General features: G+C 43.6%; 4 protein-coding genes across 4 annotated transcripts; 2 read left to right on the forward strand and 2 right to left on the reverse strand.

The window, feature by feature from the left end:
* The first annotated feature begins 1,664 nt into the window (after positions 1-1,664).
* On the forward strand, positions 1,665-8,335 carry BDB00DRAFT_136637 (P-loop containing nucleoside triphosphate hydrolase protein). Its single transcript, XM_053116205.1, has 16 exons — positions 1,665-1,937; positions 2,038-2,170; positions 2,266-2,503; positions 2,578-2,905; positions 3,056-3,655; positions 3,730-3,870; positions 3,951-4,232; positions 4,322-4,384; positions 4,469-4,813; positions 4,907-5,271; positions 5,344-6,244; positions 6,300-6,533; positions 6,636-7,152; positions 7,249-7,472; positions 7,570-7,734; positions 7,806-8,335. Exons 1-16 carry the CDS (start codon positions 1,770-1,772, stop codon positions 7,872-7,874), a joined length of 4,773 nt encoding a protein of 1,590 aa, XP_052982475.1. The 5' UTR covers positions 1,665-1,769; the 3' UTR covers positions 7,875-8,335.
* A 72-nt stretch (positions 8,336-8,407) lies between these two features.
* Positions 8,408-8,780, reverse strand: BDB00DRAFT_746455 (uncharacterized protein; the record flags this gene model as incomplete). The annotated part of the gene is made up of 2 exons (XM_053118550.1): positions 8,408-8,514; positions 8,603-8,780. Coding segments are annotated over 2 exons (285 nt in total), but the record flags the coding sequence as incomplete, so codon positions are not given.
* Positions 8,781-11,113: 2,333 nt separating this feature from the next.
* BDB00DRAFT_785654 (uncharacterized protein) lies at positions 11,114-13,276 on the reverse strand (the record flags this gene model as incomplete). Its single annotated transcript, XM_053120552.1, has 5 exons — positions 11,114-11,162; positions 11,691-11,780; positions 12,077-12,336; positions 12,384-12,685; positions 12,877-13,276. The coding sequence occupies 5 exons, from the start codon at positions 13,274-13,276 to the stop codon at positions 11,114-11,116; spliced, it is 1,101 nt and encodes a 366-aa protein (XP_052982477.1).
* A 680-nt stretch (positions 13,277-13,956) lies between these two features.
* BDB00DRAFT_937035 (uncharacterized protein) lies at positions 13,957-15,230 on the forward strand (the record flags this gene model as incomplete). Its single annotated transcript, XM_053129242.1, has 7 exons — positions 13,957-13,966; positions 14,064-14,268; positions 14,345-14,449; positions 14,517-14,836; positions 14,908-15,039; positions 15,114-15,142; positions 15,223-15,230. Exons 2-7 carry the CDS (start codon positions 14,134-14,136, stop codon positions 15,228-15,230), a joined length of 729 nt encoding a protein of 242 aa, XP_052982478.1. The 5' UTR covers positions 13,957-13,966; positions 14,064-14,133.
* Between the last annotated feature and the right edge of the window lie 3 nt (positions 15,231-15,233).

Consider the following 15,233-nt stretch of genomic DNA (forward strand, 5'->3'; position numbering starts at 1 on the left):
GCTACTAACAGTTCCTTATTTACTCTTAGCTGGGGCACCCCGAAAGCCCCTGGATGGTCCCCCCTGTGAGAGTGAGCAAGCAGACACGCGTGTGTGTGAAAAACCATATTTCTCCCCAATAAGCCCGTGGGGGCAAGATTTCACCACTTTTAAGTCCTAATGACGTGTGTTTTCTTTTCAAAAGAAGCGCAGTGTCATTGGGCACACAATTTAAAACAAAGAAAATGATATAAAAAAGAGCAGTCGTTGTGAGTGTCGTCAGTGCTTGTGGAAAGAGACACAACCTGAATCAACGTTGTCGAATGACAACAATTCGAAGTGAATGGCGTTGATCACACTCGATTGCCTTCCAAAGTTCGAAATTAGAAATAATAAGTGCTTTGAACAAGCGTGTCACTCTTGATCGTCCTTGACGGATGAGCTGTCCCTTTCCATTCGTTCGTTCGATCGATCGATTATACATACATGATGGTGGAACACACCCAAGCATTTGGCCGCTCGTCGCTTTAATACTATAAGAGCCAGCATGACATATGGTAGCACTGTAGTTTATGAGCATACATATACACATGGATGCTCAATGTGTTTTTTGACATGCTGATATGCAGCCGTGTCATGATCGCCGCTTAAATCGTAATGCTTTACACTCGTGTCGAGTAGAATAATGCTAGGCGAAACAGCGAATTGTCCACAAAACCATACTTTGCTGACTGGAGCGGAAGCACCGACAATCGCTGTATGTAGGAACGACCAACAGCAACAGATAAGGTAGCATCACTGTAGAGTATAGTTTGGTGTGGAGTCTATTGATTTTTTCTCTTACTCAGCTTGTTACAATTCGATTGTGCCAAATGAAAGGGGCACTGCTAGTAAACAGCAGAATCATTCCTATCACATCAAGATATTGAAACAAGAAGAGAATCAGTGCGATTACATATACTGCTGTGTACAATACATACAAGCAGCTGTCAAGTATCTGGTCTATGTACACGCTGCCGCCTAATTAATGCTTAGTCTAATCCGATCTATTTGGTACGGCGGGTCAATGTACGTCGTGTCAAAGGAACTATGTATCCAGGAGAACAGTATGTCGTACGCAGTATAAATCTCTTTTGGTGCATACATTGTATTTTATGTGAAGTCCACTTGGGCATCAAGAGTATATATACAAAGACTGGTTGACATGTCGTTTTCACAAAAAGTAACACAGACTTATAATCAAGGGCTCATTGTTGCATATAATATAAAGTATCTATATGATATTGTACATGATACAAAAGACGATCAACTCTATTTCTAATACACGTAACACGACTTTGTATCTAGAGTGGATTGAGTAAATAAATCTTCTTCTTCTCAGTATCATCTACATGTACATGATTGTGATCGAATGGCACCAACTCATGGAAGAAAATACTACCCACGGCAGTTGTCATGGAGCCAACAGCCAAATCGACTCAAACGCATAATTAATTTAATATAAGCGAAAATTCACCGCGGTCCGATGATGGTGCGTGTGTAACTAAGTTCTGCTGGTCGGATGGGTGGGGACAAAGGGCCGAGATCACGAAGCGGAGGAGCAGCCAGTGCTTTTTTGATGTTCCGAAATCGAAAACTGACACAACACACCGTCTCTTTAAAAGAGAGCGGGTTTTCTGGTCTGTCACGCGCCATTTTCTTTTTTTAAACTTTCTGGTGTTATAACGACAACTTCACCACTTCATAAATCTCTTTTGCCTTTTTCTTCTGCACATTTCGAAGGAGTAACAATGGCAACCGAGAAAGCTCGCCAGGCTGCCGAAGTGTACACAAAAGGAACCCAGGCATGGCTTCCGGTCGACACGGATGCCTGTTGGATCTCCGTCACTTGCGTTTCCAACACCATTACGGACGACGGCAATGTGCGTCTCGTGTTTGAAGACGACAACGAAGAAAAGGTAGCTAAGGGCAGCAGAAGATACTTCTGTACGACACGCTTATCATATCCCAAAGCAACTAACAGCACCCACCATCGACAACGATGATATGTTGTTGTAGGAACATATATTCGAGAGCAAGCTCGCCGAGATCGAAAAAGCAGATGGGTCCAACCTTCCTCCACTACGTAACCCACCCAAGATGGAGTACACGGATGATCTCACCAACCTCAGCTATCTGAATGAACCTGCAGGTAATAAGATGCAATAAGAAAGAAAGTTCACATACAGCGTGTATCTCACACACATGACCCTACCACTATCATTGCTACTACTGCTACCCGTTCAGTTCTCAACACGATCCGTACTCGCTACATGCAGCACCTGATCTACACATACTCTGGCATCGTCTTGATTGCCGTGAACCCCTTCGACCGAGTGTCGCTCTACGAGCCAGATATCGTGCAACAATACGCGGGACGACGGCGGGGGGAGCTAGAGCCGCATTTGTTTGCGATTGCAGAAGATGCATATCGCTGCATGATTCGGGAGCAGATGAACCAGACGATTGTTGTCTCAGGAGAAAGGTAAAACACTTGGAGACTACGCAACTGCTGCTCTAGCTAGTCAGTCACTGATGCACATGTATGACATACTACAGTGGTGCGGGTAAAACAGTCAGTGCAAAGTACATTATGCGCTACTTTGCCACGGCAGATGACCAGGAGTCAGTCGGAAAGAAGAAGAAAGAGGGTGGAGGCATGACCGAGGTGGAAGAGCAGATCCTGGCAACCAACCCCATCATGGAAGCCTTTGGTAACGCAAAGACAACCCGAAACGACAACAGTTCCCGCTTTGGCAAATACATAGAAATCCAGTTCGACAAAGACGCCAACATCATTGGTGCCAAGATAAGAACCTACCTGCTTGAACGATCTCGTCTGATTTTCCAGCCAAAGACTGAGCGAAACTACCACATCTTCTACCAGGTAAATTTCATTGTGTGCACTCGCGTGCTCTGCGTATTTGCGTATTACGAGACTACATATGCACATCGCTCATCGTTTCGTTTTTCAATCCCCTTCTCCGTGGGTGTGTCACATGCGATGCCGTGACGCTTCATATTCTTTTCCACACAGTTGTGCGCAGGTGCACCTACCTCTGAGCGAAAAGAATTCCATCTCGGCGATTATACCTCCTTCCACTACCTTAACCAGAGCGGCACAGGCACGATACCCGGTGTGGACGACGCCTACGAATTCGAAGTAACACAGCGCGCACTCTCGACCGTCGGCTTGTCTCTCCAACTACAATGGCAGATTTTCCGCCTCTTGTCCGCACTCTTGCATATCGGCAATATCCAAATCACAGGTCGCGGCGATGCTATGCTGGCTGACACAGACGAGGCTTTGATTATTGCTACACGTCTCTTGGGAATCAAAACCGCCGATTTCCGAAAGTGGATCGTGCGCAAACAGATTGTGACACGCTCAGAAAAGATTGTCACAAATCTCAACCCAACACAGGCACAGGTTGTCAAGGACTCGGTCGCCAAGTACGTCTATGCCAACCTCTTTGACTGGCTCGTGGGTGTCATCAATGACAGCTTGTCATCCCCTGATCCAGAAAAGATTCTCACGTTTATCGGAGTTTTGGATATTTACGGTTTTGAGCATTTCAAAAAGAATTCCTTCGAGCAGTTTTGCATTAATTACGCAAACGAAAAACTTCAACAGCAGGTAACGAGAAGAAGCATCCATTGCAGTCATTTACAAACTGTTATGTCTAGCTACTGACGAATGACATTGATTAGTTCAATCAACACGTATTCAAGCTGGAGCAAGAGGAGTATGTTCGAGAGCAGATCAACTGGACATTTATCGATTTCAGTGACAACCAAAAGTGCATTGATCTTATTGAAGGCAAACTCGGTATTTTGTCTCTACTCGATGAGGTACACATGTCATCCCGAACTCGTATAGAGTCCCGTTTGTATTGTTAGCTTATAGCAACTCATGTTAAATGTATCGGTAGGAATCGCGTCTCCCAGCAGGCTCGGATCAAGGCTTCTGTCAAAAACTCTACGACAATTTTGGAAAGCCAGACTACAAGCAATTTTTCAAAAAGCCACGTTTCTCCAATAATGCATTCACTGTGGCGCATTATGCACACGACGTGCAATATGAGGCAGAGAGCTTTATCGACAAAAATAAGGATACTGTGCCCGACGAACATTTGGCATTGCTGCAAGGTTCAGAGTTTGACTTTTTGAAGGAAGTCATGGATAAGGCAGCTGCTAACAACCCGGCTCCAACGGTAGGCTCCTGTTTCTTTAAGAGTATTGTGGCTATCACTTGAAAGTATAAATCACCAACACACCATGTTGTTTATTTCGCTATATCTAGCCCGAAAAGAGCAAGCGAATGAGTATGATTGCTCGAAAGCCTACTCTTGGTTCAATCTTCAAGGTAAGAAATCAACGGAATCCATCCTTTATTCAAGTGTTCATACACTGCACAGTACTTACTAGTCTCATTGCATCACGAAAATAGCTGTCGCTCATCCAACTCATGGATACTATCGGTCAAACAAACGTTCATTATATCCGGTGCATTAAGCCTAATGAAGCCAAGGTTGCTTGGGAGTTTGAACCCAGTATGGTCCTGTCTCAGCTCCGAGCCTGTGGCGTCCTGGAAACCATCCGCATTAGTTGCGCAGGATACCCATCGCGCTGGACATTTGAAGAGTTTGCTGAAAGATACTATGCCCTTGTACCGTCTAAGTATTGGAATGGTGATGATTTGCGTGGCCTTGCCAAGGTTATTCTTGACGCCTCGATCCCCGATGGGACCCAATACCAAATTGGTATTACAAAAATATTCTTCCGTGCTGGTCAAGTGAGTATTACACATGTCATCAGTGGGCTGCAACGATTCAAAAGAAGGATGGACACTCACGATTGTATTTTTTCCCGGCGGGTATGCACTTAGCTGGCATTAATGGAGAAGCTTCGTTCGGACAAGTTCAATGCAAGTGCGACATTGTTACAGAAGCATATGCGCCGCTTTATTTATCGTTCGCGGTATGTTCATATGCGCGATCTGGCTCTTCGCTTGCAATGCGTTGCACGGCAAAAAGCTGCTGCCGCCAACCTTCGATCTCTTCGCGAGCAAAAGGCCGCTGTCCAAATCCAAACCCAGTGGCGGCGATTCGCTGCTCGCAAGGCCTATAACCAAAGACAGCGGTTCATTGTCCAGCTACAGTCTGCTATCCGAGCCTACCATGCCCGGCATAAGTTGGTGTTTGAGCGTGAGACACATGCTGCCATTCAGATCCAGAGACTCGTCCGGGGCTGGTATGTAGCTTGTTTTTTTTTTCAGGATATATTTGAAGACGTTGGTTGGAAAATCCTAACCATGATTTATAGGTTTGCTCGAAAACAATATAAGGCGCAGCGCGACTTTGTCATACATTTGCAATCATGTATCCGCCGCCGTGTTGGTCGTAAGCAACTGATGTCATTGCGTGCCGAAGCACGATCAGTCAACCACTTCAAGGAAGTTTCATATAAGCTTGAAAACACTGTGGTGGAACTCACACAGACGATCACTTCGCTAAAGGACGAAAAGAAAAGCATGGGTGACAAGACTACTCAGTTGGAGGGCGAGATCCGCACATGGATGGAAAAGTACGAGAAGATGGAAAAACAATCTAAAAAGTTTCAGGAGAGACTTCAAGAGCCCACGGTACCTCAAACACAATGGGATTCGCTTGTGGGCGAACGGGATCAATTATCCAAGAACTATCGAGAAGCATTAGATACACTCAAGTCACGAGATAAGGAAATTATTAGCATCAACGATTCAATGGAATCACTGCGCAAACAAAACGAGAAATTACATAAGGATTTGGAAGCAGCCAATGAGCGTGCAGCCGATGAAAGCGAAGTGACAGAGCTCAAGAGTCAGATTGCTGCATTAAAGGCACAGTTGACCCAGGCCATGCGTGGCGGTATGCGTCGTGGATCATCATCAAACAACTTGCGCAGCCTGTCACCGGCGCCAGATCGTCTTCGCAGTGTATCGCCATCTAAGCCTTTGGATGTTAATGACTTCAAGGACGACGTTCGTCAGCGCAGCCGGTCACCGGCTAGAGGAAGAAAAGCTCGCCGCAACAGTTTGGATGCACCTAGCATGAACAACCCGGTAGACAGACTTCGTTTGGACAAGAATCCACGTCCTACCTCGATTGATCAGTACAGCAACATTTTTGGTGCAAAGGGCAATCGTATCATCCCTGGCAGCGTGATTGAAGATCCGGATGAGGAGGTATTAACAATTAATCAGTAAAGTCTTTCTCATATTAACGCTATTACTATTATAGATCCATAGCATTTTAAGAGAAGAAGACAAGTTATTGGCCGAGATTACCGAAGGTCTTATTAAGGAGCTCAAGATGCCATTGCCAAGTATGCAAAATCCTCCTTCACGCAAGGAGATCTTCTTCCCGGCCCACATGATCAGTATGTGCGTAACGGAAATGTGGAGACGCCAATATATCCAAGAATCAGAGCGCCTTCTCTTCACCATCATGGATACGATCCAAAAACGCTGCTTGGTAAGTAGTGTAGAGAAGACACAATTTCGTCTAGCTGAGCATTTTACCATGGGACAAAGGGTTGAGTTATTCATCATTATCACATGGACAATAATAATGCAGAGCTGTTCGGGAGAAGAGGCCATCACGCCCTGTGCCTTCTGGCTTACCAACGTACACGAACTGTTGTCAATGGTTTGCACGGCTGAACACAGCTTAGAACAAGAAGTATTCAACCATGGCCGAAGCTCTGGTTGGGCCGATTTTGAAAAGCTGGTAGCTACGGTCAAGTTCGAGATGCAGTGTCTCGAGGACAATATCTTCCATGCATGGTTGAAGGAAACGAAGCGACGCTTAAGCAAGATAATTGTCCCTGCTGTCATTGAAAGTCAATCTTTGCCCGGATTCATCACTGCCGATACAGGTCGTTTCTTCAACAAATTGCTGACCGGATCATCCCAGCCAGCTTACAGCATGGACGATCTGCTCAACTATTTAAACAAGGTGTGGCGGACAATGAAGTGCTATTTCATTGAACCATCTGTGGCTACGCAGGTCCTTACAGAGTTGCTGAAAATGATTGGAGTTAACGGTTTCAATGATCTATTGATGCGCAAGAACTTTTCTTCTTGGAAACGAGGTAAGAACATTCGGATATATACAGGCGAGAGGATGAAATGGGACAGATGAAAAGGAGGAAAGAGTAAACATATCTATTTCTTGCTTCTTGTAATAGCAATGCAAATCCAATACAATATTACGCGTATTGAAGAGTGGTGCAAGGGCCATGATATACCTGAGGGCAGTCTCCAACTTGAGCACTTGATGCAGACGACGAAGATGCTCCAAATGAAAAAATCATCAGTCGAGGATATTGAAAATATCTATGATGTGTGCTGGATCTTGTCTCCTACACAAGTCCAGAAACTCATTTCCAATTACCATGTAGCAGACTATGAGGTGAGGAGGCGAGAAAGATCAAGTTCTGTATTGGTACTTGCTCTCATGACTTTTGTTGTATCGTTTTAACGGTGATTACTATTGTTTTCTGCTATAGAACCCCATCAAACCTGCTATATTAAAAGCGGTAGCTGCCCATGTCGTTACCGGCGATACTGCTGATGTTCTTCTATTAGACTCTGTTCCGATTGATGACACAGCCAATCCATTTGAGATCCCCGTACCACGTCAAACACAGCTTCAGACATACATTCCTTCCTGGGTAACTATCAATTTTCTTTGTGATTGAAGTTTTGATAAGTGAACTCATTTAAGCATTTCTCTATCATACAGATCAAGGTGCAGCATGTCCGTGCTCTGACTGTGTTGGTGCAACAGCAAAGCCAACCCTCATCGGCATAAAGAAAATCCCTTGACGCTATACAATTAGCTGTTCTTCGTAAATACCAATAACCAAATTGTAAAAATTATACATAAATAACATATAAATAGTTTATTCGCTCTCTTTTCACAAAGTCTATTGTCATTAATATAACTCTCGGCCAATTTTTAAAGCCGTATACTGCTAGAATAAAGTGCTCGAGTGTAAATAAGATACGCATGATACATTGTTTAATAATGAAATAGAAGTGATTTTGCATCGATTGAGACGATCAAGTATATCGTTCAATATGCGGTGTTCTTCTAGAGTGTTGGATGGGCATGTGTGTTTATTTTGGCTTTAAAAAATGGTTATATATACAGAAAAGTTAAGGTATTATATTGTAATCGCGATAAGAATCATTCGTGTGCTTTGTTTAATGTTCCTGATTCGCGACTGCCGAGTAATTGCTCCTGTTCTGTCGCCCCTACAATATATAAGCAAACATAACCCTTTTTAAAATGCGTCTTTCAACAGCTATGATTTACTGCTAAAACAATCGCATGGTTATTACCTCCTGCCAACGGTCAAATCGAGGTTTTAATGCAGCCGAAATGAGCAGACCAACAGTTAATATGAGAAACAAAAAGACAATCGACTCGTCCTTAACCGAGTCGCGTGCTAGCAATAATTGTTAGTCTGTCTGTCGTTCCGCAAAGCAAATATATAGAGGCTTGAGAAAATAAGAAAAATGGTGTTTGCTAGTTACCAAAACATGTAGTGCGAAAATCATTACTGGGACAAGTTTCATCGGCAATGCCATCGCACATGCCATCTTGTACGTTGTCCAAACAAAATTGCTTTGTGCAGTTGCTACATGGTTTTGGATCGAGCAGAGGTAGTTCAAAGATGGTACTATTAGATCCACAGAAACATTTGCAAAATAATGAGGGGTCGGCTGCTTCACATTGCGAGGTGACTGTAGTCAACAGTAATAAAATATAGTGAAGCATGGTAAGTAATAAATATGTAGAAGAACGAGACTTTGGGATTCCGGTATAACAATGCTAGGGAAGGCGTTTCAAAAATTTCACGGATGAGTTTCACTGTCCGACATACGCATGCCGAGTATTTTCGTATGAAAAAGAAGGAAAAGAACTTACACGTTTTTAAGCAACGGGGCTCGCCCTCTCCGAAAAGAAGGCTTCCCGAAACCTGCGCCGGCATGCCGACGGTGCGTCCCACAACATATGAGAAAGACTCTGCCGAAACATCGTCAATCCCATACTCGTTGCACGAATTCAGCCGAAGCTTCATCGAACGTGCGATATAACACTGGAAAGCAAGCAACATAAATGCCCTTTGCTCGGGCGTTGTGCTCCCAGTAGTAGCCTGACAAAAACAAAGGAGCGAGCCTAAAAGGCCCGCCCCTTTGGGCAACAGAAAGGAAAGAAATTAAGGCAGTTAGCAGTCTTGCTAGACAGACAACGTACATTAAGACGAGACACACACACCAAATTAACTGATGAAATGATGTACTGTACTTACAGTAATAAAGCAGCGATCACACTGTGCAACCATCCTTGTTCTTTCATCCTTCATTGGGCCATGCCTTCAACTTGACAGCACGAGAAGCAACAAGAAGCGAGATGGACTTGTTGACCACGAGAAACAGCAGCTTGAGCAACAGGATGACGGCAACTAGCTTGTCCCTAGACACAGGAGAAGGCCTGGCTTGCTTGAGAACAAAGATGGAGTGATTTCAACCACTGTCTGTGATGGATGGATGGATGGATGGTGGATACATCTTGAGCATAGTAGGTAAACTTCTTTGACAAGTTTCTCAGGCCGGGAGTAGCACAGTGGTGGAAACTAGTGACAGCCAAGAGACTCAGTAGCAGCAGCAGCAGAGGCAGTGGTGTGAGGTGTCTTGATTATCACACGAGTGATGACATGATAGGTCTGAACGGTGGACACAGCAGAGACGAATGGCAACACGAAATCAACGGATGGCTCTTTTCCTAACCTTGTACGCCTTGTCCTTGCTGCCATAAGTTTCAATATACAAGTCAAAAAGAAAAGAGAAAGGTGTAAGCGGCTAGCATATATACCTCAGCAATCATCATGCCCACATCCAGTATACCCCATCATCCCAAAGAAAATAGAATGCCGTACATTTTTTAATACTCACACTACTAACCGAGTAAGAGAAATATCGTAATGTGTGCCCTATGAAACATCCGTGGTGACGATGAGTATCAATCATCCTATGGCGCAGTCCCCAGCATTTGTCCTATCCATTTGCATCTTTCTTCATCTGTCCGAGCAACCCTTTGACTGTAATAATACTTACGTTGACCTTGTTACACTGACAGCACGCGGAAGGAGATAATGATACTTGCTCAGAGGGAGATATATGAAAAATGCTAATTTTACACAAATGCCAACTGTGATTAGCCACTCTTTTTAAAACCATTTACACACGGTCATTTCACAATTACCTAGCCCATTGCCCAATTGCCAAACATAAAACTTACGATCCTTCTCTTCTGAGATCTTGGAGAACCAGCTTGCATATTGCGACGAGGATCCTTCTTGTGTAGCACAAAGCGGAGATGGTCATCTATCACAAGGATGTCGTAAAAGGTTAATAGAGGGAATTGAAGGCGACGATGATTGTGGAAACAACGTATGTACACCATTTGTTGTATAGAAGAAACAACATCACATACCATTCATAATAAAAACAGAACCTTGGCGCAGCCGCAGCAGGAGGAAAGCATGGCCGTGCTTCTTGGATGAACAATCGCACGGGTATGCCTATTGAGTGGCAATACTGTATTGATGGAAGACAATAAAGAAAAAGAGAGAAAATTTTCAGAGAAAAAAATACGCAGTGTCGTATATATACGTCTACGTTCGAATGACCCAAAAGAAGGGGCGATAATCGCTTGACAGTTTTCACGAGCAAGATGCGTAGGAATTGCCAAAAGAGCCGTCAAGTTCTTTGCTCTTTCATTATGGATATTCCCCATCTAAGCTGTGGCGATATTGGTACCATTTTCTAGCCACGGTCTTGTAGTTCACTGTTGTATGTTTTATTTCAGATAAGAGGTCTTGTCGTGTTTGCAAAGTAGAGTAAAAGCAAACAAGTGCCATGGTCTGATCGGAACAGGTCACTTCATAGTGTGTTGCTTTTCATGCAGTCTGGATCGGTTTCAGCTAGCCAAATAAGGAGATGCTGACAACAGTGATCATGTACGTACAGGTTGACTGTTTTCTATCGATTAGGCATATCGTATAAGCCCACATGAAGAGATAATGGAAGTCTATATGTATATAGAGCAGGTACTACGCTTGTGACGGACATACGTGATTCGATGATTACTGCTTTGCATTATCGACACATCTTCCACAAAATGTTAATAATAAGAGTATGCATATATAGTGTTTTATCTTGCAATAGTAACAATGAGTACAAGCGAAAGCGCACAAAGAAAGAAAAATCTAGAAACTACGTATAAAAAGACAGGGGGTGATGTTGTTGTGTGTTTACTAAGTGAGCTAAATCTGTACAAGGCGTCTAGCCATGAGCGCTTTTATGAATATGTTTTTACTGCTATTGATGTCACGGTGCATTACCGCACCGCAACCGCGGCATCGGTACACTTCGGCACCACCCATGATCCGAGCGTTGCCACAGCTTGAGCAGGTTACTGTAGTGTGTCTTTCTTCTTGTTCAATGACTGTTGCACCACGTACAGCAGCTATACGAGAGCGGAAAAAGAAATCAGAAATCATCAAGTTCACAATCAACCTCGTCCATAATTGTTTTCTTTTCATGTGTGTCAACTAACCTCTCTCTTTCAGCTTCGCACGAAACTGGTAGTGTGCCCATGTGAGCATTGCTCGGACTGATTTCTTTGTGATGCGCCGTGCTCTTTCTCCTACTTGGTGGCGTACCATATTTGACACATGGAAGGGGGGAATTATCACAACATCAAAATTGGTGAGCAACCAATAAATCGCTTGGTTGTGATACTCGTCTCGCAGTTGGCGTATGCGTTGAAACGTCCGATGTACTGCTTGGTTGATAGCTTGACCGTGCCTTTCGCCTGCTTTGCTTTTTAGATTATATGCGCGATCACGCTTCGAAATGAGATCATCGAGCTCCGCAGCCAATCGGTAAAATCGCTTCACTGCGTTTGGTGCAAGCAATCCTGCCCCCAACGTCGGGCTATACCAGGCGTGTGGTGTTCGGACGCCGGGGTCTAAGGCAACGGCGTGCGTCACTGGCTGCTGTGGCTCGGGATCGACTTGAACACTCCACAAGATCTTCCACTTATCCAGGCGGTGATGGTACATCACCCGGATGACCTTGCCATTGCTCCCTATATTCAAACGAGCATCGCCTCGAAGCTTGACACCTTGGAAATGCTTTAGATAATTCTTCATATCCAGTTTGAAGAGATGAATTCGTCGCTGTCGTTGAGTGATTAGAAACTAGTATTTAATATGTGTATACAGCCATTTATTCTTATCAATTTTACCTTCATTTTCTTGTATTTGATTCCATTGAGATTCCCAAAGTTTCGGTTCACCGTCTTGAGGGCATCAGTACAAGCTCTGTTGATGCTATCCATGATTGGCTGGGTAACATCCTTTTTGCGATTTATATAGACTTGCAAAACAATCTTGGCAATACGATATAGGAACATAAACTGCGACCACCCCGGCAGCTTACAAGCCTCCAGCTGATCAGTTCTTGTGAAGTTGTTTTGGATCAGCACTTGAACAATACGTCGTTCGTCTGTGTCATTATAGCTGTCTACGTCAACCAAACCGGGTGTGACTAGTGAATGGTTGGTTAGCACCCATCATTTTATACGCACTATGTATTGTGTCATTCATTCATAAATAAGACAGCGAACATGTTACCCAAGAAAGTTACTAGTGGAGCTCCTTTATAATAAGCAATCACCGTGTTGTATACGATCATGCTATATCTACAATGATTCTTCATTGCTTCTGCGACGGCTTTACACGGATAAGCACCAAGCACGTGCGTTTTCCAATGGCCGTTGTTTCTTTCATCATCATCAAATTCGTCCACGTCAAAATCCCTGCGATGAAAGCCGAACAGCCCTCCATCTTCATTGTCTGGATCGTCGCCATCCGGCCCCACTGGCACAATTAGATTTTCGCCTTCCGGTGCGACATCAAAACGAGGCTGTGCTGAGCCTTCTGGCGGTACGGTGAGGTTCATATCGAACCAGGTATTCCAATGTTCTTCGAACATATCGACGTTATCTACAGTAGGCGACCACAAGTCCGCAGCAAGCTGCTGGGTCCGGAAATCCCAGAACGATCGTGGTTGCTGAGGCTGAGGCTGAGGTTGAGGTTGAGGTTGAGGTTGAGGTTGAAGATTTTCAGGATGTTCCATATTTGTAAAAAGGTGAATAAAAGAAGGGTGAATAATGACAGATAAAAAAACCAATGCATTGTCTATTTATATGAATTTTCTAGCCAGAATTTTTTTAAGCTTCAACAAAGTAGTTCCTTCATGTGTAATCTTTTTTCCTTTTGATGTGACACAATAACATTTATTGCCCAATGTGGAATCGATGTCAAACATGCATACACTTTGTAGAATGCTTAGAGATATCAGAAACAAACAAATATCACGGTATCTTCCATCAACCATAAATCTAGGAAACTATGTTTTTCGAGCACTGTACCTGGAGCTGCAGGAATCTTATCCAGTGGTATCGGAAGCTAAACTGCCCATAGCACCTTTTATCAATTACACTCTTCGATTCGTGAAAGAGCATTACTTCTACGGTAGCTTAGTAAAATAATGATGGGAGCTTATACGACCGTATCAGTAGTGGAATTTATACTTGAAGATATTAAGGTAGAAGCAATACCTCATTGCTATTGTTATTATTACTATCGAAGACTTGCTTATGGAATCCATGAAAATCTTGGGGGGGGGGCTGGAAAGAATCACAAGGACTTAAGCAAAATAACAGCTATGTTATTTAGTGCACTGTATTGGCTATAAATATAGCATGCTTCTGGCTCATTTTACACTACATTGTTTTTCTCGTGCACAACTAAGACGTGGATTTGGGTATCATGAATAACAATGCTGCTTTATGCATACACCTCTTACGAATGTGATTTGGAAGCCATACTAAAGTTGGGAACCCACGTGATTGTGCACATAGACCTGACTTTGACGTGCTGGGAAAGTACACGCAACTGAAATAACTGCTGCCTTTTATTCTTTAATTCAACATGGGCAAGCACCGCAAACGTCAAACCAATAAACAACGGAATACCACTCGAAATACACCATCGTCACCGCCTAATCCTCCTCCTTCTACGGAACCGACAGAATTCACAGGTCCGAAAAGAAAGCTCGGTTCAGAGGTATGTTGCTTATGGCCAAAATGAAGATCAAAGTAAGAAAAGCCCCGTTGAAATGAATTCTGACGAGTTATGGTAGACTGATTTCGCGGAGAACCCTCGCCCAAGGAAACGAATCGCAAACATTGTGAACATCAAAGCAGGACGACAAGGTTCAGCTTGTGCTTACTGTCGAAAGTCAAAGGTAAACGTTCGTTGTAAAAAGTTAATAATGAAGTGAAAAATTTGGATTTCACAACTGCTGAGAATAGATACGTTGCGGCACGCATTTAAAGTGCCTTCACAAAGTGCAAACGGCAGCACCCTCGTCATCACCATCGTCATCAGCATCATCAGCATCATTAGCAGCAGCAGCAGTAGCAAGGACAGTTGGCGTACAAACTGAACAACACACTTTGATAGGGGTGTCCTTTTTGCCCAACAAGGATCGAATTTTTGCGTTGCTTCGAAATTACCTGGAGTCCACTAACCAGCGCTATCGCATATTCGACAAGAAGTGCTTGAAAAAAAGTGTCTCCAACTGCAGTATTAAAACACATTTGCTGTATGCAATTCTTGCGAATGCATCTTTGTAAGTAATCGTTGAAAGCTATGATATATGTGAGGAAAAGGTAGTTCACTAACGATGACGTTACGAACTAGGTCCCAGAATGCCTCAGAAAAGAATGCATTGTTTGAAGAGGCCGTCAAGCGTGGCTCTTCTGACGTAATGGAGCCTGAAGAAAGCAACTGCGTTTTCTGGATCTTGCTAGCTGATATGCAAGCTGTACCAAGGTAGCATCATCACCTTCCGAAAAGTTAAATAATACGAGCCATGATACGATTTTTTTCTTTTTCATCGATGTTAGGTCCACAGTATCCCTTAGCATTGCAAGTCGTAAGTTTGTAGTGTTATTTATGAGCATATGTATTTTACCTGACGCGAATCTATTAATTTAAACACAATCAACCTTTAAGGATGGTGAATC

This window comes from Zychaea mexicana (assembly GCF_025766255.1).
Source record: "Zychaea mexicana strain RSA 1403 chromosome Unknown BDB00scaffold_15, whole genome shotgun sequence".
NCBI lineage: Eukaryota > Fungi > Mucoromycota > Mucoromycetes > Mucorales > Lichtheimiaceae > Zychaea > Zychaea mexicana.

What these genes read in the sequence shown, in the direction of transcription:
- BDB00DRAFT_136637 (XM_053116205.1), top strand. Translation starts at nt 1,770, where the DNA reads ATGGCAACCGAGAAAGCTCGCCAGGCTGCCGAAGTGTACACAAAAGGA. An exon ending in CTAACAACCCGGCTCCAACG is followed by an intron (nt 4,233 to 4,321) that starts GTAGGCTCCTGT and finishes CGCTATATCTAG; the next exon opens with CCCGAAAAGAGCAAGCGAAT. An exon ending in CAGAGACTCGTCCGGGGCTG is followed by an intron (nt 5,272 to 5,343) that starts GTATGTAGCTTG and finishes CATGATTTATAG; the next exon opens with GTTTGCTCGAAAACAATATA.